The 26799-nt window shown below is 34.8% G+C and overlaps 1 protein-coding gene across 4 annotated transcripts; it reads left to right on the forward strand.

Annotated features, from left to right (window-relative positions):
- The first annotated feature begins 269 nt into the window (after positions 1-269).
- Positions 270-12520, forward strand: LOC140864772 (putative late blight resistance protein homolog R1B-16). Of its 4 annotated transcripts, XM_073269124.1 has the most exons (5): positions 2869-4088; positions 4178-4201; positions 4457-4529; positions 5848-7181; positions 12267-12520. In XM_073269124.1, exons 4-5 carry the CDS (start codon positions 5849-5851, stop codon positions 12320-12322), a joined length of 1389 nt encoding a protein of 462 aa, XP_073125225.1. In that variant the 5' UTR covers positions 2869-4088; positions 4178-4201; positions 4457-4529; position 5848; the 3' UTR covers positions 12323-12520. The 4 variants fall into 4 exon arrangements, with proteins under 4 accessions (XP_073125224.1, XP_073125223.1, XP_073125222.1 ...); XM_073269123.1 differs by lacking the exon at positions 12267-12520 and having other exon boundaries at positions 270-4088; positions 5848-5858; XM_073269122.1 differs by lacking the exons at positions 5848-7181; positions 12267-12520 and adding an exon at positions 5134-5145 and having other exon boundaries at positions 270-4088.
- The last annotated feature ends 14279 nt before the right edge of the window (positions 12521-26799 follow it).

Below are 26799 nucleotides of genomic sequence, written 5' to 3' on the forward strand. Positions count from 1 at the left end.
TTGAAACAAATTTACCCTTCAAAAATTGAACTTAAAAAAAATAAAAAATTTGCTAGCGTGTCAAATACCACAAGTCTTTTTATATTATTTTTAGACAAGCTGGTGGCCACTTTCAATGTGTTTGAAATTTGTTTTAGATTTCGTTTTATTCAATTCAAAAGCCGTACAAATTGTCAGAAAGAAATATAAAAATATAATTAAAATGTCAACGCCATAAAGTCAATGCTAATACAAAGAAATCACAGATTGATTGATTTTGGAACCTCAAATCAACAATGGCAGCTTATGCATCTCTTCTCTCCCTCGGAAATATTCTTGATCACTTATTGCAACACCCACCGCGCCAAGGGGGTGTTCTTGAGAAAGCCCAGATCGATTCTCTGCTTGAAAATATAACTTTCCTGCAAGAATTTTTGGAGGAATTTTCGCTGACAAGGGGGGATGAAATTCAGGCACTGGAGGCAAAAATTGTAAGCTCAGCACATGCAGCAGAAAATATAATCGAAAGTCGTGTGGTGGATCAAATTCTTGAAGATTCTGAAGATGGAAGTGAAAGGAGCAGCTCCACTGATCTCTTGTGTCAAGATTTGCAGACAGTAATAGAAGAATTCGGTTCTCTGAAGAAAGATGTGATGAAGATTAAGGAAACTGATCATGAATTGATCGAAATCTTGCAGCAGCCAAGAAAAGATGGGACTGCTGGTTCTTTCATACGAGGTGCTTCCATTAACAAGAATACTATGGTGGGATTTGATGAAGATTTGATTCAAATAATGGACACACTCACTGGGGACCCATCAAATCTCCAGTTTCTCTCCATCCTTGGGATGGGAGGCATCGGCAAAACTACCCTCGCCAAAAATGTTTTTGACAATCCTTTGATTGTGAAGCGCTTTGATCGTCGTGCTTGGGTTACAATATCTCAGCAATATAGGGTGCACGAAATCCTTTTAGGCCTACTAAAAAATATCGGAGTTCATGTAGGGGAAGATGAGGAAAAGACTCAAAACAATGATGACGAATTAGGATTACGTCTGCATAGATGTTTGTTTGGTAGAAGGTATTTCATCGTAATGGATGACATGTGGAGTATCGAGGTTTGGTATGTCATGAAGAGGTTTTTTCCGGATAATGGCAATGGTAGTCGAGTCATGGTCACAACGAGACTATCGAATGTGGCTGATAGTTTTAACTCGTGTATCCTTCATCGACTACATTTTCTAGACGAGGATCAAAGTTGGGCTTTGTTTTGTGACAAGGTGTTTGGAAAAGAAAGTTGCCCTCCTGAGTTAGAACAAGTAGCAAAGACAATTGCGAGAAATTGTGGAGGACTTCCTCTAGCCATTGTTGCTGTTAGTGGACTTGTTGCAAAGTTTAGTCGAACAATTGAATATTGGGTGTATGTCGCTAATCATACATATGAAGCATTAGATACAGGAAGTGGTGAGCTCTGTTTTCATATACTATCTTTAAGTTATAGACACTTACCTGTTCATCTAAAACCATGTTTCCTTTATTTGGCCATATTTCCGGAAGATCATAAGATTAAAATTTCAAGGCTGGTGAAATTATGGGTGGCAGAGGGGATTCTTAAACCAATAGGATCTAGAAGTTTGGAGGAGAGTGCAGAGGATAATTTAAAAGATCTAATAGATAGAAATATGATTCAGGTTCATGATTACGGGTCTAGAAACAAAATCAAAACTTGCACCATCCATGATCTCTTCAGAGACCTATGCCTCAGGGAAGCTCAAAAGGAGAAATTTCTTTGTGTGACTAAGTTTCATAGCCTCAGTTATCATAGCAGAATCATCGATAGTAAGATTCGGGATGAAGAGGAATTAAAATCCCTGTTTGCAAATCTGCTACTAAAACCGATAAGTTATCTCTTCTCCAACGACGGATTTCGGCGATTAGTGAAATCTAGATACATTGATTGTGATTCTGGAATTTTTTCAAGTACGTTAGATTCTCTATCTGTTGTATGGAATCTGCAGACTATTATGATTCCTGGTGTTAATTTGAGTCAGACGCCAATGAATCTACCGGCTGAAATATGGGAAATGCCACATCTCAGGCATCTTAAAAAGGATGAAGGAGACTTTTATCTGCCTGATCCTCCGAGCACCAAAACTGTTGTTCTGAAAAACCTGCAAACACTGTACAAGATAAGGAATTTGAGGTGTACGGATGAGGTAGTTGGTAGAATCCCAAACATAAGAAAACTGGGAATCACTTACAGGGAATTCCCCGATGGCTTAGGATGGGATGACTATGAAGTTGACAATCTTGCCCGTTTACACAGTCTGGAATCACTATTCTTGAAGAGTGCGGAGAAAGTGCCGCAGCAAAGTCTCTGCTTTCCACATTCGCTCAAGAAGTTGACATTGGAGAACTGCGAATTGGGTTGGGAAGATTTGACGGTGGTTGGGTTATTGCCTCATCTTGAAGTTCTGAACTTGATGCATGATGCAGTAAAAGGGAGTAGATGGAATCCTGAGGAAGGAGAATTCCTTGAATTGAAGTGCTTGAGAATCCAAAGCACAGATGTTGAGGAGTGGATAGCAGACAGATCTCACTTCCCAAGACTTGAGAAACTTCAACTTGGGGGTCTTAGACACTTGAAGGAAATCCCACAAGGTATCGGAGAAATACCAACACTTGGATCAATTTTGTTGGTTTGGTGTAGTCCTTCAGCAATTTATTCTGCAAAGAAGATACAAGAGGAACAACAAAACATTGGAAATTATGAGCTTGAGGTTCGCTTTTTTGTTCAGAGGTTGGCTCGACGTCATGAATATGATACTCCTGTGACTGCCGGTTGGTGGAAACGGTAGGTAAATTCAATCAACATCTATCACCTTTCAACATCTATCACCTTTCAACTGTATTAATTTGTGATTTATTTATGATTGTTTGCTTGTTTGTTTGATTCATATTATGATCTCTCACTTGGATATTGAAATTGCGCTACTAAAATTTACTTTCCAACAATCTTCTTCTTGGAATTGGATGCAGATTTTAGTTTATGACTGCAGAATCACCTTTTTCAAACTCGAATAAATTTACACGTTTATAAAATGGTAATAATAAGATTAAGGAAATATAAATTTGCTATATATTTATGTATTTAGTTTTCAAGTTACCGTAAAATATATATATATATTTAGTTTTCAAGTTATGGTAAATATATATGTTTTTGTATATTTATATACATATTTTCGCTTTTTAAAATTTAAAATTAATTATTCATTATATTATATTATATAAACGGTTTTCCGGTTCGACCTTCCGGTTAAAACGAATCAATCGGTTGTATCATTTTTTAAGGTAGATCGGTTCGATCACCTGTTCGATATTAAAAACATTGAATTTATTTATTTTACCATAGCTTGTGCTATGAAAATGCGTCCCAAAAACTGTCGTTAAACTGTATTTTTGCAACGGTTTTTGCAAATACTTTTAAGACTGTTTTTTGTTCAAAAAAACAGTCGCAATTTGCAACGATTATGATAAAACCCTCACAAATTTGTAATATTATATTTAATAATATTATTATTGTAAGGACCCGATTTTACTCTATTAATTTATTTGTGTGTTAAAAATATTGATTTTTAAATATCGGTTTATAGACGATATTAAATGAATATGTTATTTATAGAGCACACAGGAGTTGAAATAACTCGAACCGGGTCCAGTTTGAACCCCGAATGAATAAAATCAGACACACATTAAACTAATACATAATATATATAACGCATAATCTTTCTCCTCCATTTGTTTTTCCACCGCCTTCGCCCGTCTGTTCTTTTCCGTTTCTTTTCAATTTCAAAATCTTCCTATCGCTTCAAATCTCCGTATCTCCTTCGTTTTTGGCCGGATTTCAAAAGTAAATATAGTTCCGGAATCCTCGCGACGAGAGCTATCTTTTGGTACCCATATTTCATATTTTTAGTGAAGTTTCCGAAAAACCCGTCGCACAGCTGCCGCCGTTCGCTGCCGCCGTCCGCCGCCGTTCGCCGCCGCCGATCGTCGCCGGAGTTTAGGGGTTGTGTTAGTTGTTTAACCCTTTAATTCCAAGCTTTGAGGTATAATGTTGAATTTAGGGTTTTGAATTTTGGGTATTTCGATTCAATTGACATCCGATAATTGATATTTGATTTATTATTGGTTGTAGGTATTATACCGGACTCGATTGGAGGTATTGACTATTTTTCAGAAATTATTGGGGATTTTCGAATTTAAGTGTTGATTATTCATTAATTGAGTGTTTAGATGCTCTAGAAAATATAAATGCGAATTTTCGAAATTTGTAGGAATTTTCGGAAAATTCAGATTGTTCTACTTGGGGTATTTTGACTTTTAGAGTCGTATATTCGATATTTGGTCATTGATAGGATGTTTTAATATTAAATATGAATTTTAGGATTTATGAGCAATTTTTCTGGAATTACAGATTCTGAAAATTTGGGATTGGAATATCCGAGAAATACTTGAGATATTTCTGTGGTAATTAAGTGTCGATTGAGGTACGTATGAGCTGTTTATATTACGACACCTATAATGGCATGTAATGATATTAAGTATATTGTAATGAGTGATAATGTGTTTTATGTGCTTACGTGGATTATATGATTTACTTCACTCATTTACAAGTTTACATAGCACGTTGAGCCTTGACTCCTTTGATTGCTATTGATATTGATCTCTTGAGATGTATTGAGTCATCATGGAGCGAGTGACATTGTTTTAGTGCACTCCTGAGATAGCATGAGGCACGGACAGGTAGCTCCTGTTGCCCTCCGATGCTACGTACGACACTCCTGATGACAGCATGAGGCTGGACGGGTCGCTCCTGTCACCCTCCGATGCTACGTGTATGGATTAGCAGTGATGATTCGAGGTCTGCTGCGTTCCTGGCACGGGTGGCCACTGAGTTTATTGTGATACGATTATTTGGACTCCTTTTGGTATTCCTATTTCATTGATACCTGTCACGCATTACATTGCATTTCATTGCATTGTACTTGATTTTATTCATGTCAGTTATATTTGTCGTAATTTTTATAGTTCGTCGTACTGGGGTCCGACCCCTGTTTTCTTTTTATGCTGTGGTTGTTTGTGATTCCATAGCAGGTTATCCAGGGGGATTTGACGCATCTGGTGGAGCGTCATCTAGTGGTACCCAGTGAGGCGAGCGTGGAGTTGAGTTCCCAGATATATGTATATATATCATTTTAGCGAGTTTTATATTTGCCGGGGTGATGCCCTGTGTATCTGTATAAATAGTTTTGGACTTTGTTTTGAATTGTTATTTGTATGATCGAGCCTTGCCGGCCCTGCATGTGTTTAGTCCTGGCCAGTGCGGCTATAGGTGTGTAAATTGGAGTTGTGACTCTATTTTCGAGTATATATTGTTGCTTGTGTTGTACAAGTTTTTGGGATGTCCTATTTACGAATAGGTCATGCCGAAATTTCTGTAGGCCCAAACGCAAATTTTTAACTCGTTTTCGCTGTTTACATTAATTAATCCTGGTTGTTTGATCATTAAATATTAAATCAGGACACGGGCCCTTTCATTTGGTATCAGAGCATATACTGGGATATGCTCGAATTAGAGTCTAGGACACTCGAGTTTAGACACTAACAAAATGGTTGCGTATGTGTGTGACTACTTGTTCTTACGTGACTTACTTGTGGTGCTTATTTTTGAACGTATTTGTTAGAACCAGTAGTTCTTGGCTTTAGAATTAGTGTATGAATTCTATTAGAACTCTGAATTTCTATCATAGTTTTCTATTCGTTAAGATATTTTTGCCTGTGTATTTAAATCCTTGTGTCTTGTAGAATGGCACCAGGAGGAAGAGGTAGAAAAGGGAAGGAAGTTGTCGAAGAGTCTGCAGCGGAAAATGTTAGAAATCTTGATGATATTGTCAGGGGAAGACGTGGTCGACCAGCTGTTCAGCCTCCGAAAGATGTGGAATTAGAGATGGAACAACAACCACGGGTAAATCCTGACAAAGGAAAAGCGATTCAGGCTGAGGCTGATCCAGTAACCCAATTGACTGAGAAAATGGGAGGAATACGATTAATAATTTCTCAATTTCAGGAGTTGCGTCCGCAAAAGTTCTTTGGCAATGAAGGAAGTGAGAAAGCTGCTAGTTGGTTGAAAAGTCTCAACAATATGTTTAATGGACTAGAATATCCTGATGACATTCGACTGAAGTTAGTTCCTTTTCAGCTGAAAGACCGAGCGCAACTGTGGTGGGAAACGACAGCAGAAACACTTTCTGATTCTGGTGAAAAGATCACATGGGAAGTATTTTGTAAGCAGTTTGCACAAGAATATGCACCACCATCTTATTATTCTGCTAAAGAAGATGAATTTAATCTGTTGGTGCAAGGCAATAAATCTGTTGCTGAATATGCTTCTCAGTTCTCTGCTCTTCTGCCTTATGTCCCACATGTTGCAAAGAATGATCGGTCAAAGCTTTCACATTTTCTGAAGGGGCTTACACGAACGATCCATACGTTGGTAACTACTGGAACTCCATCTACTTATATGAAAGCAGTAGAAAAGGCCAAGAAAATTGAAGCAAGTCTACTCAGGGGTGAACCACAATCAATCCCAGCATCTGTTCCTCAAGGAGCTGGAAGCAGTTCACAGACACCAATGTGTTTACCTTCATATCAGCCTATTCAATCTTCTCAGCAAGCGAAAAGGCCTTGGTTTAAAGCTAAGGGGAAACCATTTAAAAAGAAACCACAGTCTAGTTCCTCCAGTTCCAGTGGTAGTCGTGGTGGAAGTTCAGTTGGATCATCTGGGAGAGTGTACTGTGACAGATGTGGTGGTAATCATTTGAGTGCACATTGTACAGGATTTCCAGGAACTTGTTATACTTGTGGGCAGGCTGGACATTCGTCTCGAGTATGTCCAAATGCTGGAAGACAGCAATTTCAGCCACAACAGTTTGGCCAGTTTCCTGGACGACCATCATTCAGACCATATGCTCCTGTACCACAGTTTGTTCCTACACAGCCTTATATTCCAGGACAGTCCACTCAGCAGCCTAGGTATCCATCTCCTCAGAGTCAGCAGCGTTTTCCAGGTCCACAGCAGGCTCAAGTCCATGCTATGACTCAGGATCAGGCACAAGATGCACCTGGGGGAGTTATTGCAGGTATTTGTTATATTTTTGAATATCCTGCACGTATCTTGATAGACACAGGAGCATCTCATTCATTTTTATCTGTTACATTTGCTGATGAGCATGAGATTGCTTTTACTCCGTTATTGGATACTGTGTCTGTTGCTACTCCTGCTGGTGTTTACTTGATGTCTAATGAGATAGTTTTGAATTGTGTGATTAGATTTGAGGATAAGATCATGATAACCAATCTAATCAAACTAGCTATGTCTGATTTTGACTGTATCTTGGGTATGGATACACTGATGAATTATAGAGCTACTGTTGATTGTTTCCATGGCATTGTGAGATTTAGACCGTATTATGGCAATAAGTGGAATTTTTATGGTAGTGATTCACAATCTCGCATTCCATTAGTATCGGCAATGGAAATGTTTAGATTATTGTCGATAGGAAATTAAGGATTTATGATTTATGCTCTAGATGCGACGAAGGAAGAGAAATTGAAAGTTTCAGATATTCCTGTCGTTAAGGATTTTACTGATGTATTTCCTGATGAGATTCCGGGTTTTCCGCCTCAAAGGAAAATAGATCTTAGCATTGAATTAATGCCAGGGACAAGTCCTATTTTTCGAGCTCCATATCGATTAGCTCCAGCAGAATTGAAAGAACTCAAGACGCAATTGCAAGATTTGCTGGAAAAAGGTTATATTAGACCAAGTGTATCACCTTGGGGTGCTCCAGTCTTGTTTGTGAAGAAGAAAGACGGAACGATGAGAATGTGCATCGATTATCGACAATTGAACCAGGCTACTGTGAAGAATAAGTATCCTTTGCCACGAATTGATGATTTGTTTGATCAGTTGCAGGGTACATCTGTATATTCTAAAATTGATCTTCGTTTCGGATATCATCAACTTCGAGTTCGAGAGGAAGATGTTTCCAAGACAGCATTTCGAACGCGTTACGGACATTATGAATTCTTAGTTGTGCCTTTCGGGTTGACTAATGCTCCAGCGGTTTTTATGGATTTAATGAATCGTGTGTTTCGGGAGTTTATAGATCGATTTGTTATCGTTTTCATTGATGACATTTTGATTTATTCTAAGTCAAGGAAGGAGCATAAAGAACATTTAACATTAGTTCTTCAGACACTCAGAACATCACAATTATATGCTAAGTTTTCGAAGTGTGAATTTTGGCTGGACAGAGTATTATTTCTAGGACATGTGATATCAGCACAAGGGGTATCTGTCGATCCTAGTAAAATTGAAGCTGTTCTTAATTGGTCTCGACCAACCAATGTCTCTGAGATTCGTAGCTTTTTGGGTTTGGCTGGATATTACAGGCGTTTCATCAAGGGATTTTCTGAAATAGCTAGGCCTATGACTATATTGACGCAAAAAGATCGACGTTTTGTGTGGACTGAGGAATGTGAAGCTAGTTTTCAGACTTTGAAAGAGAAATTGACTACGGCTCCAGTACTAGCATTACCTTCAGGCTCAGGTGGATTTGTTATCTGTACAGATGCTTCTTTGAATGGACTGGGTTGTGTTTTGATGCAAAATGGACACGTGATTGCGTATGCATCTCGTCAATTGAAACCACATGAGACTCGTTATCCAGTTCATGATTTAGAATTGGCTGCCATTGTGCATGCATTGAAAATATGGCGTCATTATCTGTACGGTGAGCAGTTTGTGATTTATTCTGATCATAAGAGTCTGAAATATTTATTCACACAGTCTGATTTGAATATGAGACAACGTCGATGGTTGGAACTGCTTAAGGATTTTGACTGTGATATTCAATACCAGCCAGGAAACGTGAATCAAGTTGCAGATGCTTTGAGCAGAAAAGTTCATACTAAGATGTTGGCATCTTTAACTATTTCTAAAGTTCATGAGCATTTGAGAACTTCAGGATGGACTTATCGAGCTAAAGGTAATCATTTCATAGTTTCATCTATACAAGTTGAACCACGAATAATTTCGAAAATCAAAGAAGCACAAAAGACTGATCCATATATTCATCATTTGAAAGAATTAACTCCAGCTGGTCAGGCAGGGAAATTTCTTGTTGCTTCTGATGGATGTTTGCGTTATAATGGTAGACTTGTGGTTCCGAATTTGATAGATTTGAAAGACGATATACTACGAGAAGCTCATTGTAGTCGACATAGTGTACATCCTGGAATTAGAAAGATGTATCATATCTTGAAAGCCCATTACTGGTGGGAAGGTATGAAGAATGATATTTCTGATTTTGTGGCTAAGTGTTTGACGTGTCAACAAGTTAAGGCTGAAAGAATGAGACCAGGTGGTATGTTACTTAGTCTTGAAGTACCACAGTGGAATTGGGAACACATTACTATGGATTTTGTGACACACCTACCTCGATCTAATCGTGGTTGTGATGCCATTTGGGTTATTGTGGATAGATTGTCTAAATCTGCCCATTTTATTCCATATGATCGTACTTGGACATATACGAAAATGGCGAAAATGTACATTGATCAGATAGTGCGATTGCATGGTGTGCCAGTTACTATAGTATCAGACCGTGATCCCAGATTTACTTCTAAGTTTTGGTCTAGTTTGCAATCAGCTTTAGGTTCTAAATTGGCCATGAGTACTGCCTATCATCCACAGACAGATGGTCAATCTGAAAGGACTATTCAGACACTTGAAGATTTATTACGAGCTGTTGTGATGGATTTTAGTGGTGGTTGGCAAGAATCTTTAGCTCTGGTGGAATTCTCTTACAATAACAGTTACCACGTATCTATCGGGATGGCACCATTTGAAGCCTTGTATGGCAGAAAATGTAGATCTCCGATATGTTGGGAAGAAGTAGGAGAACGACAATTATCAGGACCAGAGTTTATTCAAGAGATGAAAGAAAAAGTTGACCTGATCAGGAAAAGAATGAAAGCAGCCCAGGATCGTCAAGCCAGCTATGCTAATAATAGACGTAGACCTTTAGAATTTCAGGTTGGCGATTTTGTTTTCTTGAAAGTATCACCATTTCGTGGTACTATGAGATTTGGGCGTAAAGGGAAATTAGCTCCTCGTTATATCGGTCCATACGAGATTGTTGAGAAAATTGGTATTTTAGCGTATCGTTTGAACTTGCCGCAGAGTTTGTCTGCGATACATGATGTATTTCACGTATCTATGCTGCGGAAGTATGAACCAGATCCTTCTCATATCTTGAGGGCTGATGATGTGGAGTTGGATAGTTCCCTTAGCTATGTTGAGTATCCAGTGCAGATTCTTGATCGTAAAGAAAAGCAACTGAGGAACAAGACGATTCCTTTGGTTATGGTGGAATGGAGTAGACATGGGAGAGAAGAAGCTACATGGGAATTGGAGTCTCGAATGCGTCAAGAATGGCCTCATTTGTTTGACAATGTTATGAATTATGCCTTGTACTCTGATTTCCCTATGTACTATCAGTGGTAGATGTTTAACCACTTTGTATATAAGTTTGATGTGTGTTTAATTTCGAGGACGAAATCTTCTTTTTAGAGGGGGAGAAATGTAAGGACCCGATTTTACTCTATTAATTTATTTGTGTGTTAAAAATATTGATTTTTAAATATCGGTTTATAGACGATATTAAATGAATATGTTATTTATAGAGCACACAGGAGTTGAAATAACTCGAACCGGGTCCAGTTTGAACCCCGAATGAATAAAATCAGACACACATTAAACTAATACATAATATATATAACGCATAATCTTTCTCCTCCATTTGTTTTTCCACCGCCTTCGCCCGTCTGTTCTTTTCCGTTTCTTTTCAATTTCAAAATCTTCCTATCGCTTCAAATCTCCGTATCTCCTTCGTTTTTGGCCGGATTTCAAAAGTAAATATAGTTCCGGAATCCTCGCGACGAGAGCTATCTTTTGGTACCCATATTTCATATTTTTAGTGAAGTTTCCGAAAAACCCGTCGCACAGCTGCCGCCGTTCGCTGCCGCCGTCCGCCGCCGTTCGCCGCCGCCGATCGTCGCCGGAGTTTAGGGGTTGTGTTAGTTGTTTAACCCTTTAATTCCAAGCTTTGAGGTATAATGTTGAATTTAGGGTTTTGAATTTTGGGTATTTCGATTCAATTGACATCCGATAATTGATATTTGATTTATTATTGGTTGTAGGTATTATACCGGACTCGATTGGAGGTATTGACTATTTTTCAGAAATTATTGGGGATTTTCGAATTTAAGTGTTGATTATTCATTAATTGAGTGTTTAGATGCTCTAGAAAATATAAATGCGAATTTTCGAAATTTGTAGGAATTTTCGGAAAATTCAGATTGTTCTACTTGGGGTATTTTGACTTTTAGAGTCGTATATTCGATATTTGGTCATTGATAGGATGTTTTAATATTAAATATGAATTTTAGGATTTATGAGCAATTTTTCTGGAATTACAGATTCTGAAAATTTGGGATTGGAATATCCGAGAAATACTTGAGATATTTCTGTGGTAATTAAGTGTCGATTGAGGTACGTATGAGCTGTTTATATTACGACACCTATAATGGCATGTAATGATATTAAGTATATTGTAATGAGTGATAATGTGTTTTATGTGCTTACGTGGATTATATGATTTACTTCACTCATTTACAAGTTTACATAGCACGTTGAGCCTTGACTCCTTTGATTGCTATTGATATTGATCTCTTGAGATGTATTGAGTCATCATGGAGCGAGTGACATTGTTTTAGTGCACTCCTGAGATAGCATGAGGCACGGACAGGTAGCTCCTGTTGCCCTCCGATGCTACGTACGACACTCCTGATGACAGCATGAGGCTGGACGGGTCGCTCCTGTCACCCTCCGATGCTACGTGTATGGATTAGCAGTGATGATTCGAGGTCTGCTGCGTTCCTGGCACGGGTGGCCACTGAGTTTATTGTGATACGATTATTTGGACTCCTTTTGGTATTCCTATTTCATTGATACCTGTCACGCATTACATTGCATTTCATTGCATTGTACTTGATTTTATTCATGTCAGTTATATTTGTCGTAATTTTTATAGTTCGTCGTACTGGGGTCCGACCCCTGTTTTCTTTTTATGCTGTGGTTGTTTGTGATTCCATAGCAGGTTATCCAGGGGGATTTGACGCATCTGGTGGAGCGTCATCTAGTGGTACCCAGTGAGGCGAGCGTGGAGTTGAGTTCCCAGATATATATGTATATATATCATTTTAGCGAGTTTTATATTTGCCGGGGTGATGCCCTGTGTATCTGTATAAATAGTTTTGGACTTTGTTTTGAATTGTTATTTGTATGATCGAGCCTTGCCGGCCCTGCATGTGTTTAGTCCTGGCCAGTGCGGCTATAGGTGTGTAAATTGGAGTTGTGACTCTATTTTCGAGTATATATTGTTGCTTGTGTTGTACAAGTTTTTGGGATGTCCTATTTACGAATAGGTCATGCCGAAATTTCTGTAGGCCCAAACGCAAATTTTTAACTCGTTTTCGCTGTTTACATTAATTAATCCTGGTTGTTTGATCATTAAATATTAAATCAGGACACGGGCCCTTTCAATTATTTTCTTATAAATTATAATTTGGCTTATTAAACATTATAAACAACAAACGTAATGTATAACTGTATTTGGTATATATTTATGTATTGAGTTTTCAAGTCACCGTCAAAAAAAATTTATTTAGTTTCCAAATCATGGTAAATATATATATTTTTGTCTATCATGTATACATCTTTTCCCTTTTAAAATTTAAAATTAATTATTCATTATATTATATTATATAAACGGTTTTCTGGTTCGATTTTTCGGTTAAAACGAACCAATCGATTGTATCATTTTTTTAAGGTAGATTTCGATCACCTGTTCGGTTAATTATAAAAAAACAATGAATTTATTTATTTAACTATAGCAGAAGGAAAAATATCACACTACAAAAAAAAAAAAAAAACGGAGCTTGTGCTACGACAAAAGCGTCGTAAAAACTGTCGCTAAACTGTATTTGCAACGATTTTTGCAAAATATTTGAGACGGTTTTTGGTTCAATTTAATAATATTATTATTTCTTATAAATTATAATTTGGATTATTTATTAAACATTATAAACAACAAACGTAATGTATAACTATATTTGATGAATAATTATTATTACTGTTATTTTTAAAAGCCGTAACAATATATTTTGAACCCATATACAATAAATTTTTTAATAGTAATATATTATACTATCTTAGAACAATTAATTATTATTAAAGTTCTTTATTAGAACAATTATGATCTGGAAGTTGATCGGGGGCAAGTGTTCAGATCTATTATGACATTGCCACGAGGCGCTCAATGGACCTTTTGACTCCCATAAAACCCATTTGGAGCTTTGGACAAGCTGATAGTCACGCCTGGTGACATTGGTATTTATTTCAAATAAAATTCGAAAACAACAAATATTTTAGTACAAAATTTAACTAAAATCAGTTTATTTCATAGATAAACTCCAAAATACTCATATTTACGACTCAACATTCCCAAAACAAATAAAACTTACGAAATCGTCTTACTACTTAAAAATCAGAATAAAAGAACAATAGTCAAACTTAAACTAAAAGGTGGATCTCGAGAGTTTTCTTCTTCCCATCTCAAAACATATGATGTTTTTTCTCATTTAATTGTTCTTCAGTACCATCTAGGAAGAAAAGTAAGGAGTGAACGATTTGATTGTCGTTCAGAAAATGAGAGCCAATCGATCATACGATATTAAAATATACATATATACGCTTGACATAATTCAAACTTGGATTTAAAACATAACATAATTCATAGCATTTCATATCTTGTCATGATAAGACATAACTTATCATAACGTAACTTGGCTTATCATTCGTAACTTGAGTTGACATACGTAGCGTGACTTTACATGACACTGAAATTCATCTTCTTATTTGTGGCTAACTTATCAATATCCTATATGTAATCCTAGAATGGTTATTATTACCCACCGTATTAGGGACTGAACTTATCATGGTTAGAAAATTTTATTTCCACTCTTAATTCATATCATAATTGTAACGTCCCAAAACTCAATTGGAATGTTACTCCAACTTACATTCATACTTCTTTGCGGAAAAAAATTGCGGAAAATAAAAATATTCATCAATAATAAAATTATTTAATGGTGCATCATAAATAGTGAAATAGAAAATCTTCAACATTTGCCAAACATGGCCATCAAAAAAATATACTGAAACTTGTTTTTCCTCTCATCGAATCAAAACATAGATCATTTGCTCCATAATCTAACCATATGACATCTCACTCATGTATCCTATGACGGACCGACCACCGGCTCCTCTTCATGCCTAGCTGCATAATCATCGATGAAGGTATCGATATCCTCGTTATCGGCACCATTCAAGTATAGTGAGTCTAAAGATTCAGCAAAGAAAATGCATTATTATAAGGACTTTAACATAAAAAGCTTGAAACTCAAATTTATGACATAACATGAACATGTAGTAAAACTTGGCAAATTAGGTGATGAAATACATACATTTGTGGCAACCGTCGTTTTAGCACATATTTTTGGTGATGCACTTTTGGAGTTCATCTCGAAAATCCAAAACCCTACATAATTTGTCTCGTTTTGCAACCACAAATTCACATACAACATCAAATATTTCCATGCATACATCATTTCATCATACTCCACATATGTTTCATAACTTCATCTTTTCATCCTTAACAACATATCTTCATTCTTTCATATTCATAAACTTTCATAAAATAATTTCGTGCATGCATAAACTAATTAGAGAACCATTCGTGCATAAAATAATTCCTAACATTTCATTATTTTCTTGGAAAAAATCAGTTCATGAAGGTTGAAGACATAAACATGCATTACATAGTGTAATCGGTCCACGTGAGTCGTTTCGTCCGTCCAGGACATCCAAATTTGAAACTTTTCCAATAGGACATCTAAAAACACTTAAAATAGCTTAAAAGTTCATAAAATAGAATTTTGGACTTAAAATGTGAAAAACGAAATTCTTGGACAGAACTTTTCCCGCCAGCCCCAGCGCCCAAGATCGCTCCTAGGTGGAAAAAAAATCCCGCCTAGGCGCGAAGCGTACTACCTGGAATTTCCAAGAAGTCCGACATTGCGCGACCTGGTCGAAAGACATGGTCATTTTGACCTCTTTCGACCCTATTTTGAGAAAATACTCACCCACACTTTAAAAGAACGATTATCCACCAAGAAAACTTCAAAATCATGAAATAAATCAATCAAGACAACTCATCTTTTCAAATGTTTGATTCAAAACATCCATGAACACCATACTCATACAAAAATTCTAAACTACACAAAAATCCCATAAACCGCTTATCAGTTTTGTAACTAACGAGCTCCCAACACGGCCCATTAACTACAATTAAAAGTTTTAAAAACTTTAACTCTCCCCATTAAAAAATACACTGCATCAACTTAAATTTATTTAAATAAAATATTTTCTCAACTCGATTTGAAAGCTAGTCTCGTCCCTGTGATCTAGAATTAAATACCAAACCTGAAAACTTTTAAAATAACATCACATCACATAAAATTTCAAGCATTAAAATAATTCTCATAATTAATCATAACAATTAAATTTTCTAAAATAACATTTGTTAAATCATATAATTTAATTAATTAATCGCGATTAAGCTAGTTGACTTTTTGGACCTTACAATAACAATGTCGTAAAAATATTTTTAACAAAACGAATTCATGTCATATCAAAGAGTATAAAAATACCTAACAAGATTTAAAAATATTTTGAACAACCAAATTTTAAAACATATTTATGATTTTAAAACACAAAGACCACTCATCGACTCTCTACGTGAACCCTTCAATTACTCGGATTGGTGCAACACTTATTTTAGTCAACTTGAAAAAGGGCATATACAAATTGAACCGTGAGATCAATATGAAAAATTTATCATGACATTCATAAAGATCTTATCTAAATTATGAACGGTGAAGATCAAGTTTGGATTTCATTTGAATCTGTTTCTAGTCTACGAATAGAATTTGCTTCTTTCCAAGTAGAATCTGTGCAGAATTCTTGCAAAGGTGTTTTGTGGAATTATAGTCGTTGGATCGGGCTGAAAGTTGGACTTCATATTGATAACATATTATGCTACAATTTGAACTATCACGCTTCGGTCTCTCGCCCGGACCTGCGGGACTATACAATGAGCTCCTATAGAAACTAATTTGTATCCGTCCTCACTTAACAAAAATGATTAACTTAAATTGCTATAGAAATCCATTGTAGTCTATTTTTAAACTCATTTCAAAGATTTTCATTTTTATCATGTGGGACAAAGGTCTCAACACCCGAAATAGGGTGTAGTTGACATCATCATTGTTTAACAAAACAATAAGCCTCGTAGCATATCAAATAGCCAAAATCAGTTTTTTCATAAATGAGTAATTGTTTTTACATTGACAATAAAAATTCACTAGATAACATGACATAATTGCGGAAACGGATTACAACAGAAAACATATATAATAAAACTAAGTATATGCTTGAATCTTCATATTTTGACTTCATTACATCCCCAAAATGTCTCTTGCTCGTCATCGTTCATTTGTTCCTCAATCTTATCCGGAGAGGAAGTAAGAAATGAGTGTTTTGGATAACACTAAGCAAGTGGAGACCAATACATTTACACAAATAACAAATACATATAATAATAAGTTCATAAGTGATTTCCAAATATACATATAGACATAATTTCATAAGTGACTTTCAAACACTAGTAGAAACAGAACTTCAAAAGTGAATTGTTGTGGAACATGTCACTATAGAGGTCAAGACATAAAATTGACATATTTCAAAACATAGCTCAAAAACATATAATATCATATCATAAATAAAGCACTAAATTTCATATTTTCCTTCAAGGTTCATTGATTTTTCATTACTCCTCTATGAGGCAAGGCCATATAACGATTTTATACCTACCGTGCAGGGGCCATATAACGATTTTATACCCACAGTGTGATAGTCATATAACGGTTGTATTCCCACCGTATAGAGGTCATATAACAGTTTTATACCCACCGTGTGAGGTCCATTTCACAACTTATCAAATTCAAAAACTTCTTTTCCATTTAGAAATCAAATCTTGATAGTGCTTGCTTTCATATTTGCATCACACGAATAGAATCATATGAACTGGATATATACATATCAAAGACACGAAGCATCATGTGTACGATCAAAATTTAAAGAATAATCATATTTATTTTAAATCATATATATAAGCCCACTTATTGTCAATTTAAACAAGAGCAAGACTTGTTGGTTGCAAAGGTTGAAGGAAACTAGCTTTGAATTACTCGAATGTGGCCTGATCCTGACTCGAATTCTTGGGCCGATCTTAGATTACTCTTTTCTTGAACTTTTGTGGATGATTGGGCAGAATAATATCCTATAATACTACTTTTCTAGCTTATCGAATTTGGCTAGAAATCTCAAACTTGATACTCTTAAATTGGTAGATCTTGGAGAGTGTTTGGAAGTTTTTTTGTGTATCCCTTTTCCATCACTTTAGGGTATTTATAGGCTGAAATCCATTTGAAAATGGAGTCAATACACGTTTTCTCGGAGCTCAAACTTGGCCATTATTTTGGTCAAAAAGTTATCCAAACTCAAGAGTCACCTAGAGGAGTTCAAGGGTTATTTCTTACATCATAACTATTTCCTTTCCTTAGCTCAATTTCAGGTGATTTCTCAAGTTTTAGGACATGAATCATTAAGTTTTATTGAGCTAAAAGTTTATGAGATGAAATTTTCGAGCTCTTGTGTTGCCGTCATTTCGAGTTTCAGGTGTTGCAAAGTACTAGCTTCTTGAGCTGAAATTATTCAAGCTCATTGATAGAAATTAAATTAGAATCAAGATAAAAATTTGATAGTCTTAGAACTAAAATTTTGAGTTCACTGCTTACATTATTTGCTTTGAAAATTTGGGTCGTCACATGAACGGTCAAGTTTGGATTCTGATCATTTAGCGTCGCTGATAATTTCTGAACCAAGGCTACTTTGTAGCATTTAAGCTTACTCTTCCCTCTTTGCTCACTCGAAATTTGAGGGAATTTGTGGTCTAATTTTCATGTGGTTTGACAGTTTATTTATAGACACCAATAACAATCAAGATCAATTAGATATATACCTAGTTTTCAAAGTTTGAAGATTTGATTCCTTCTAGATTTCACATAACTTGATTTATCAAATCTACTTATTTTGCATATATTTTATTTTGATGTTATGCAAACTTCTTGTGAGAATTTATTCAGGCACTAGAGGCAAAAATTGTAATCTCAGCATATGCGCAGAAGATATAATCGAAGGTCATCTTGTGGATCAAATTCTTGAAGATTCTGAAGCTGGAAGTACTATGTTCCGTCAAACCTTGCAAATTCTTCAAAATTTTTAAGTCAAAAGTACAAGAGGAGGGATATTTAGTCATTTCAAACTTTTTTTTAAATAAAATGAAACTCCCCTATACATTTTGGAGCTCCACTCTGTTTAGTCGACATTTGCAGAATGTTCTAGAAGAATTCTGTTCTCCGAGGAAAGATGTGATGAATATTAAGAGAACCAAATGGATCAAAATCGTGCAGCAGCCAAGAAAAGATGCCACATTTTTTTTCCCTTTCGTTGTTGAATACTATCATACACCGAAAACTCGTAGTTCCTGAGATATATGATGTGGTTCAGATTGTTACAAAATAATCTCTACACTTTACTTTGAAAAATCTTTCAAAGTGTATTAGAATAATTTCGTAATTTCAAATCCATTTTGTTAGTCAATATGTATGTACATGTAACATGAAGACAAGGAATGATTCTCAGACCCCAAGTTGGTTGAGTAAGTATAAGCACTTAGTCAGTGGTCAGATATTCGATTCCTCTTACTAACACTTTTTTGGACTAGCATGTTGCACATGGCTTACGTAGTGTAGTTTACGTGATTATGGTTTGTAGGCTATTGCGTTAGTCCGAAGATTTACCTAATATACACCAAAAAGTAGCTGCTGCGAGTTCTCACGTTATTAAAAAACGATTCCCAGAGAGTAAATGTGTCATTAAATACTTGCTTGCATGCGTTTTGGAATACTAAAACATGATATAGTAGTGTCGGATTTTAATAGTTGATACTCGAATACATGGACGGATCCAGAAATTAGAGTTTTAGTAAATTTGAATTTAATGTGATAAATTATATATTATCACAAGAATATGTAATACAAGTATATATATATATATACATACATTTTTATAACAAAAAAATCATTACATTATACTATTAAAAAAATAGAAAATTTATTTGAGCACATATGTTTGTCTATTTGCGGATTTGGTCATCTATGTTATCATATTTCAAATTTTGTCTCCCAGCTTTGTTTTTTGTAAGGTAGGGAAAAACACCGAATTTTTGGTATACCAAGGTTATCGTACCGAAAAAAATATCAAATTTACCGAATTTTCGGTACGGTACGGTACGGTAACGATACCGAATTTTTCATTATGATAACGGTATGAAACTTGAACATTTTGGTATATACTGATATACCGAAATATATATAAAATTTTTAAAAATATAATATTTTTTAAAAATAAATTTTAAAAGTTTAAAAAAATAAAGTTTTTTTTCAGTATAAACCGATATACACCGATACCATACCGAAATCTCGATATACCGTAAAACTTCGGTATAATCGGTATGCAATTTATAGATAACAAAATTTTTGGTATATCAAAAATCGGTATACCGAAATTTTTGGTACAATATCGATATAAGAAAACATAATTTTCGGTACGGTATGTATTTTCGGTACGTTATGCCACCCCTAGTTTTTAGCAGATTTAGTTTTTTTTTTGGATTTACAATGGCATGAAAACAATGCATTGTTGATGTATATATTGTCACGCTAGCACTTCTCATTAAAAAGAGACATTAAAAAAGTTGGAGAAAAAAAGTGAAAATTGATAACATGAGGTTGTGCGATAAAACTAAGATGGGCTGGGATTAGGGGTGCAAACGAACCGAACATGTTCGTGAGCTTTACGAGCCCACCCGATAAATATTTTATTCGTATTCGAGCTTATCGAACTCGAGCCGAATTCGAACATGTTCGAACTTTTTTCGAGCCGAGCTCGAGCCGAAATTACTCTGTTCGATAGTTCGCGAATAGTTCGCGAGCCTTAATATTTAATTAATATAATATAATTATATAATAAATATATATACATTTCAAACTTTTTCGAACATTTCGAGCTTTTCGAACCATCATATCCGAATAGTTCACGAATAGGTTCGAATATTTCGAACTGAACTCGAACTCGAACTTCATTTCGATCCGAGCTCGAGCCAAAACATTTGAAATTATCGAATTTCAAATCGAGCTCGAACTCGAATATACTCTTATCGAGCCGAATTCGAACCTTAAAATTTTACCATTATTCGGCTCGATTCGGCTCGATTGCACCCCTAGCTGGGATTCAGGTGTATAAAATGTGAGTTTTAGTGAACTAATGAAGTAAAAAACATACATAGTTAATAACAACAATTTAGGGTGAACTACAACCTAGAACTGATCTAAGCTAGATTCGTCTTTGCTCGAATATCTTACAATAGTACTATATTTGCAATGTTTAATATCGAATTTTATCTGAAAAAACCATGTGGTTCAGAGAGTGCAGAAACATTTTTTGATGGATCATGCGACATATTTTTTTTTTCTAGACTGAAAATAAAGTTAAATGTAGATTTGGTGATTTAAAGTAAAGTTAAAAATTATTTTAAACATAGGCATGAATGATATTGAACATTATATAATAACTATTATCTGAAATTTTGAAAAATTAACTAAATTATTATATATTTTTGGAAAGAAGTTCTTTTCTCCGCAGTTATTTGTATACATTATCCATTTTTCAATAATTTTGCAATTAATATTTTACGATTAAAATTAAACATAGTTAAATAGTACTGGATATTAATTTTACAAAATAAAATATACCTCAATAACAATAATAATAATTATTATTTTTAAAAAAAGGTTAATCCCGAAGGGGACCCCATTCCATGTGATTCAGAAGCCCATTGGATCATGGAGAGGTTGATAATAATTCTTTTATCTCTAGACAAGGTGGCCACTTTCGATGTTTTGGTAAACACCTCCATAAACATGAATTTCTTTCAGAATCTGTTTTAGAATTTTTCTCTATTAATTAATTAATTAAATTAAAAAATCAGAACAATATATGCAATATATATATATATTTGTTGAAAATATGATATTATTATTATTATTTAAAGTTGAATGTTGAATGTTGAATGTTGAATATTGAGTTGTAAAATGCGGAAAATTAGTGTGTGATGATGTAGTGATGATGTATTAATATTTGGAATAATCTCCAAATGAGATCTATAAATAGGTCTCTCCGTTTGTGTAGAAAAACACAATTGAATTGAGCGAGAAAAATTTATGAAATGTAGAGTTTGATATATTTGAGTTTTGAAGTTTTTACTTTTTACCATAAATTTTTACTTTTTCACAAAACTTTCACTTTCCACGCATCGAATATAACTCTACAACAACAGTATAGAGTGCGTGGATTTTCAAGATATTCTGAATTCATCGCATGTCTTCTTGTGACGAAAAATAACAACGAATTTTTAGTGAGAAATCATCAATCTCGACCCACTAGATCAACGACATTTCCAGAAGCAAATGTCGTAATTAAAAATGAAAACCAAAATCAAAGGCATAGAAAAGATTTTGGTCATGGACGAGGTCGAGGACTTGGACGTAAAAATGATCGCGATCGTGGTCACGGCCGTGGATATAAAAACAATCGAGATAGTTACTTCAATAACTCATCTCAAAAGAACGTCACGAACCACCAACCAAAAAGGCAGGATGAAAACACGAGTTAAAATAAAAATCACTCAAAAAGATATGAGAGTGTTAGTTATAGATGTGGCACTCCAGGACATTGGTCACATATTTGTCGAACCCCTTAGCACCTATGTAAGCTCTATAAAGAATCGATAAAGGGGAAAGGAAAAGAGACCAATTTTGCTGAAACCAGTAACCATTTAAGTGGTTCAATTCATTTCGATGCTGCTGATTTTTCAAATGATTTCGAAGACATTGATTAATATATTGGTGGGACTAAAATGTAACATATTGTATTTCTCATGTATTCTTGTATTATTAAATATGTTATATTTTTCATATAATTTCATTAATTTTCTTTATTGCATATTTTCTTTTGAAGTTCAAAATGGAAAACGGTATGAGCAAAGCTAAACAAGAAAATAATTCCATGAAAGTTTGCATACCCGATAGTGGTAAGAGTATGAATCAGAACTCGATCTCTTGAAGACGTATGAAAGTGTTAATCAGAGGAGGGACTGAGACATAATTGTGTATATGATATATTGATGAATTGTGCACTAATTTGTTTGATTATCAGATATGCCTCCCCATCAAGTACCGAATCATAGACATACATTGGAATGAATCAGCCAGAGCAGACTAATGCTGCACAGACAGTGCCACAGGTACCAGTGACAACACCTGAACTAGGACAGAGTAGTACTTCTGCTGATACAATGAGTGCTACTGCAACTCCCATGGAAACATTGTTGAAACGATTTCAGTCCTTCAACCATACAAGGAACTGAGAACTTTATTGATTGTGAAAATTGGTTAGAGGATATTGAGCAGTTATTTGAATCCCTTGACTATACAGACGACCAATGAGTCAGACTTGTGATTCATCAATTACATGGCCTTGCCAAGAGTTGGTGGATAGCAACGAAAATGACATTTGAAAATCAAGGTACTGTTATTACCTGGTTTGTATTTAAAACTGCTTTCTATCAATGAATCTTTCCAATTTCGTATCGAAAAGACAAGGGAGCAGAATTTGTGAGTTTGCAACAGAGTCAGTTAAATATTGAAGAATATGTTGCAAAGTTTACGAGTATGTTGAAGTTTGTGCCACATATTGATGTAAGTGATGAAGCTCAAGCCGATCAATTTATAAATGACTTGAATCTAGATGTCTTCACCCTGGTAAATGCTGGACGACCAAATAACTTTGCTGATGCTCTGAATTGTGCAAAGGGAGCTGAAGCTGGACTATTGAGGCAGTGAGGAGCACATTTTGTGCCACAGCCAGTGAGACAACCGCAAGAGCAGCCACAAATTCCACAACCACCTCGATTTGATGTAGGAGGTAGCAACAGTGGTAAGAAAAATTTCTTTAAAGGAAAATGGAAACAATTTAAACGTCCAGGTGGTAGCTCTTCTAGTTCAAGTAGATCTAGACAATCTAGAGCTGGACAGAAATCTGATGTGTACTGTACCAAGTGTGGGGGTCGTCACACCAGTGAGCAGTGTAGAGGAGTGTTTGGAAGATGCCATATTTGCAACCAAACCGGTCATTTTGCGAGAGTTTGCCCACAGCGTGGTTTTGGAGGTGCACAAGGTACTGGATCGTCTAGACTAGTAGCACAGGCTGAGAGACAAGGATATTCTGTGCATTCGTTTCAACCACAATCAGCAGCACAGGGTAGAGCAGGAGGAGAAGGTTAGTCAGTGAATCAACCTCCAAGGCAACAAGCCAGAGTGTTTGCATTGACAGAGGAGCAAGCACAAGCCGCACCTGATGATGTGATTGCAGGTAACTGCTCTATTTATGGTTATCCTGCATATATGTTAGTTGATACAAGTGCCTCACACACTTCTGAGCAATTTGTTGCATTACATGAATTGCCTGTTGAACCCTTAGCTACTGTAGTGTCTATTTCATCACCTTTGGGACGAGGTATCATATAAGTCAAATCGGTAAGAAATTGTACATTGCAGTTTGAGGGTCATGAGATTGAAATGGATTGTGTTGTGCTTGGTTTTTCTGATTTTGATTATATCATCGATATCGATATGCTAACCAAGTACAGAGCTACAGTTGATTGATTTCAGAAGATTGTGAGGTTCAGACCAGAGATGGCTGACGAGTGGAAATTCTATGGTAATGGTTCACGAGCCAGAATTCCTTTGATATTTGTTCTTTCTATGACTGATTTATTGCAGAAAGGGACAGAAGAATTTTTGATTTACGCAGTTGATGTATTGAAAGCTAGCCCGAAAATTGGCTGATTTGCCAGTGGTTAGTGAATTCGCTGATGTCTTTCCTGATGTGATTTCGGAATTGCCTCCGTTTCGAGAGGTAGATTCCGGGATTGCAATTCTGAAACGAATAGTATAAAACTTAAGGCCATATGAACGCCGATGCCAAAGAAATACTCTTTTAATTGACTGATCACTTACAAAAATTAATTATACTCTGTTGTCATAGATAACTATTATGAAATCGTCTCACTAATCGAGAAACGGATCTTCGATTCAATCTGACTAATAAAAAAAATTAATTTTTACTATAGATATAGGTCGGGTTAACCCATCTCACAAAAAACCTACTCTTGTCCTAAATTTCTCAATTACGTACCTACTAACCTGTGTTATTTTTTTTATTGAAATTTTGGACAAAGCTTGCATGCAGTGTACTTCAACATTAATGACTGTTTCAGTTGAATATAATCATCTCACATTCATTAATAAAAATATCTCTTATCTAAGATAATTTTGTAATTTTAAATTTGTGTAACAAAAAATTATGACATCTTTTAAGTTTTGTTTTTTAAATATATACATTTTGTTGAAATCATAATTTTTATTAAAAAAGGGTTAATTACATTTACCTCCCTTTGGGTTTATCAAATTATATAAAACTCAACTAACTTTGAAAATTACATATACCCCCTTCAAGTTTATATCAGCCTTACATTTACACACGTTTACTTTCAAAATTACATTTACATCCCTAGTGTTTTTAAATACTTTACAATTACCACCTTTGGAACATTAATATTAAAGAGTATGATTTTTTTAAAAAAAAAACAATTAAGGAAAAATACAAAAATATCAAAATAAAATTGAACCAATTTTATTTTTGTTTTGAATATTAAAAGTTAAAATATTATAGTTTACACGATGTATTTTAAAAATAATTGATAAAAATATTTTTTGGTTTGGTTAATTTTAATAATAAAAAATAAAATTATAAATATATTTTTGTTTGGTTAATTTTTATCTATTTTAGATTTAAAACACATTGCGTAAACTATAACATTTTGAGTTTTAACATTCAAATCCAAAATAAAAATTTCTATTTTGGTTTAATTTTATTTTATATTCATTTTTTGTACTTTTTTCTTAAATTATTTTTAAAACTTTCATACTCTTTAATATTAATGCACAAAATGTGGTAATTGTAAGATATTTAAAAAACTCTAGGGAGGTATATATAATTTTTAAAACTAATGGGTGTAAATGTAAGCTTAATATAAAGCTGAGGGGAGTTATATGTAATTTTCAAAGTTAGTTGTGTTATTTTATAATTTTCATACTCTTTAATATTAAATACATCATTTCATATTCCGCATCGATTCAATGTTTTTCATTAAATACACCATTTCATTTCAATGACTCTTATCATAACGATTCATGTCGAAATTCATGATGATGCAAAGTGACTTGCAGGAAAGATTTCTCTGTAGAGGTTATTCCCAAAAGAAATCTAAGAACAAGAAAATTTAATTGAAAATATCGACGACTTGGCACTAAATAATTATAGCATATCATAATGATAAACCGTCGAATTTATTAATCACAAATGTAAGCTTATTTTAACAATTGAAAATGAACGATGAATTATTACGACAATGATGGCTCGAAAAGCCATGATTCGAAAGAAGAAGTTATTCCTATAAACCAAAATAATAGCACAATACTGAATCGATGTCATCGCAATATTAGCATCCTTGCCATGAACAAGCCACAATTTTCGTCGAATCAAATAGACTTTGTATCGAGACATAACATCCAATCTACATGAAAATGCAAAAGAAAGGATTTGAATAAGACAAATAATATGGTATTGTGAATGAATCACAAGGAATAAAGGTTAAATTAATCGGCATATTCCCAACAAATTGAAAACAAATATTGTTTGCAGGGTTAACTGATTGGCTGCCAATATGAAAACAAATATTCCACACTCAAAGCCAAGGAAATCAGCATGTTCCCATCAAATTTACAATAAACTTTCTGTTGAGAAGAAGAGGTTGTAGTACATTATTCAAGTCCACCCATGAGCCAAACAATAAGCCCATATATAAAGTCTATACTAGAGCCACAAGGCCCAGAAAGATAGAAAACATTGGACATTACATAATTTTCTTGAACCATGATCAAATATTATTATATTAATAGGAATAATAGCCAAAATAATCCTGTAAGTTTGCTTGTTTTGTGATTTGGTCATGTGAGTATTCAATTTTGGGTTTTGGTCTTGTAAGTTTAGTTATATTTTGGTTTTTAGTCCTTTTTTTATTTAAGCAATGTTTTTATAACCGGACCGGTGATCAAACCGATCTAACTTAAAAATAACGGTCCAACTGGTTGTACTGTTTTAATCGGACGGTCGGATCGAAAAACCGTTTATATAATATAATATAA

This window comes from Henckelia pumila, chromosome 4 (genome assembly GCF_033568475.1).
Source record: "Henckelia pumila isolate YLH828 chromosome 4, ASM3356847v2, whole genome shotgun sequence".
NCBI lineage: Eukaryota > Viridiplantae > Streptophyta > Magnoliopsida > Lamiales > Gesneriaceae > Henckelia > Henckelia pumila.

Coding starts and splice junctions, on each gene's coding strand:
- LOC140864772 (XM_073269123.1), top strand. CDS start 276: ATGGCAGCTTATGCATCTCTTCTCTCCCTCGGAAATATTCTTGATCAC.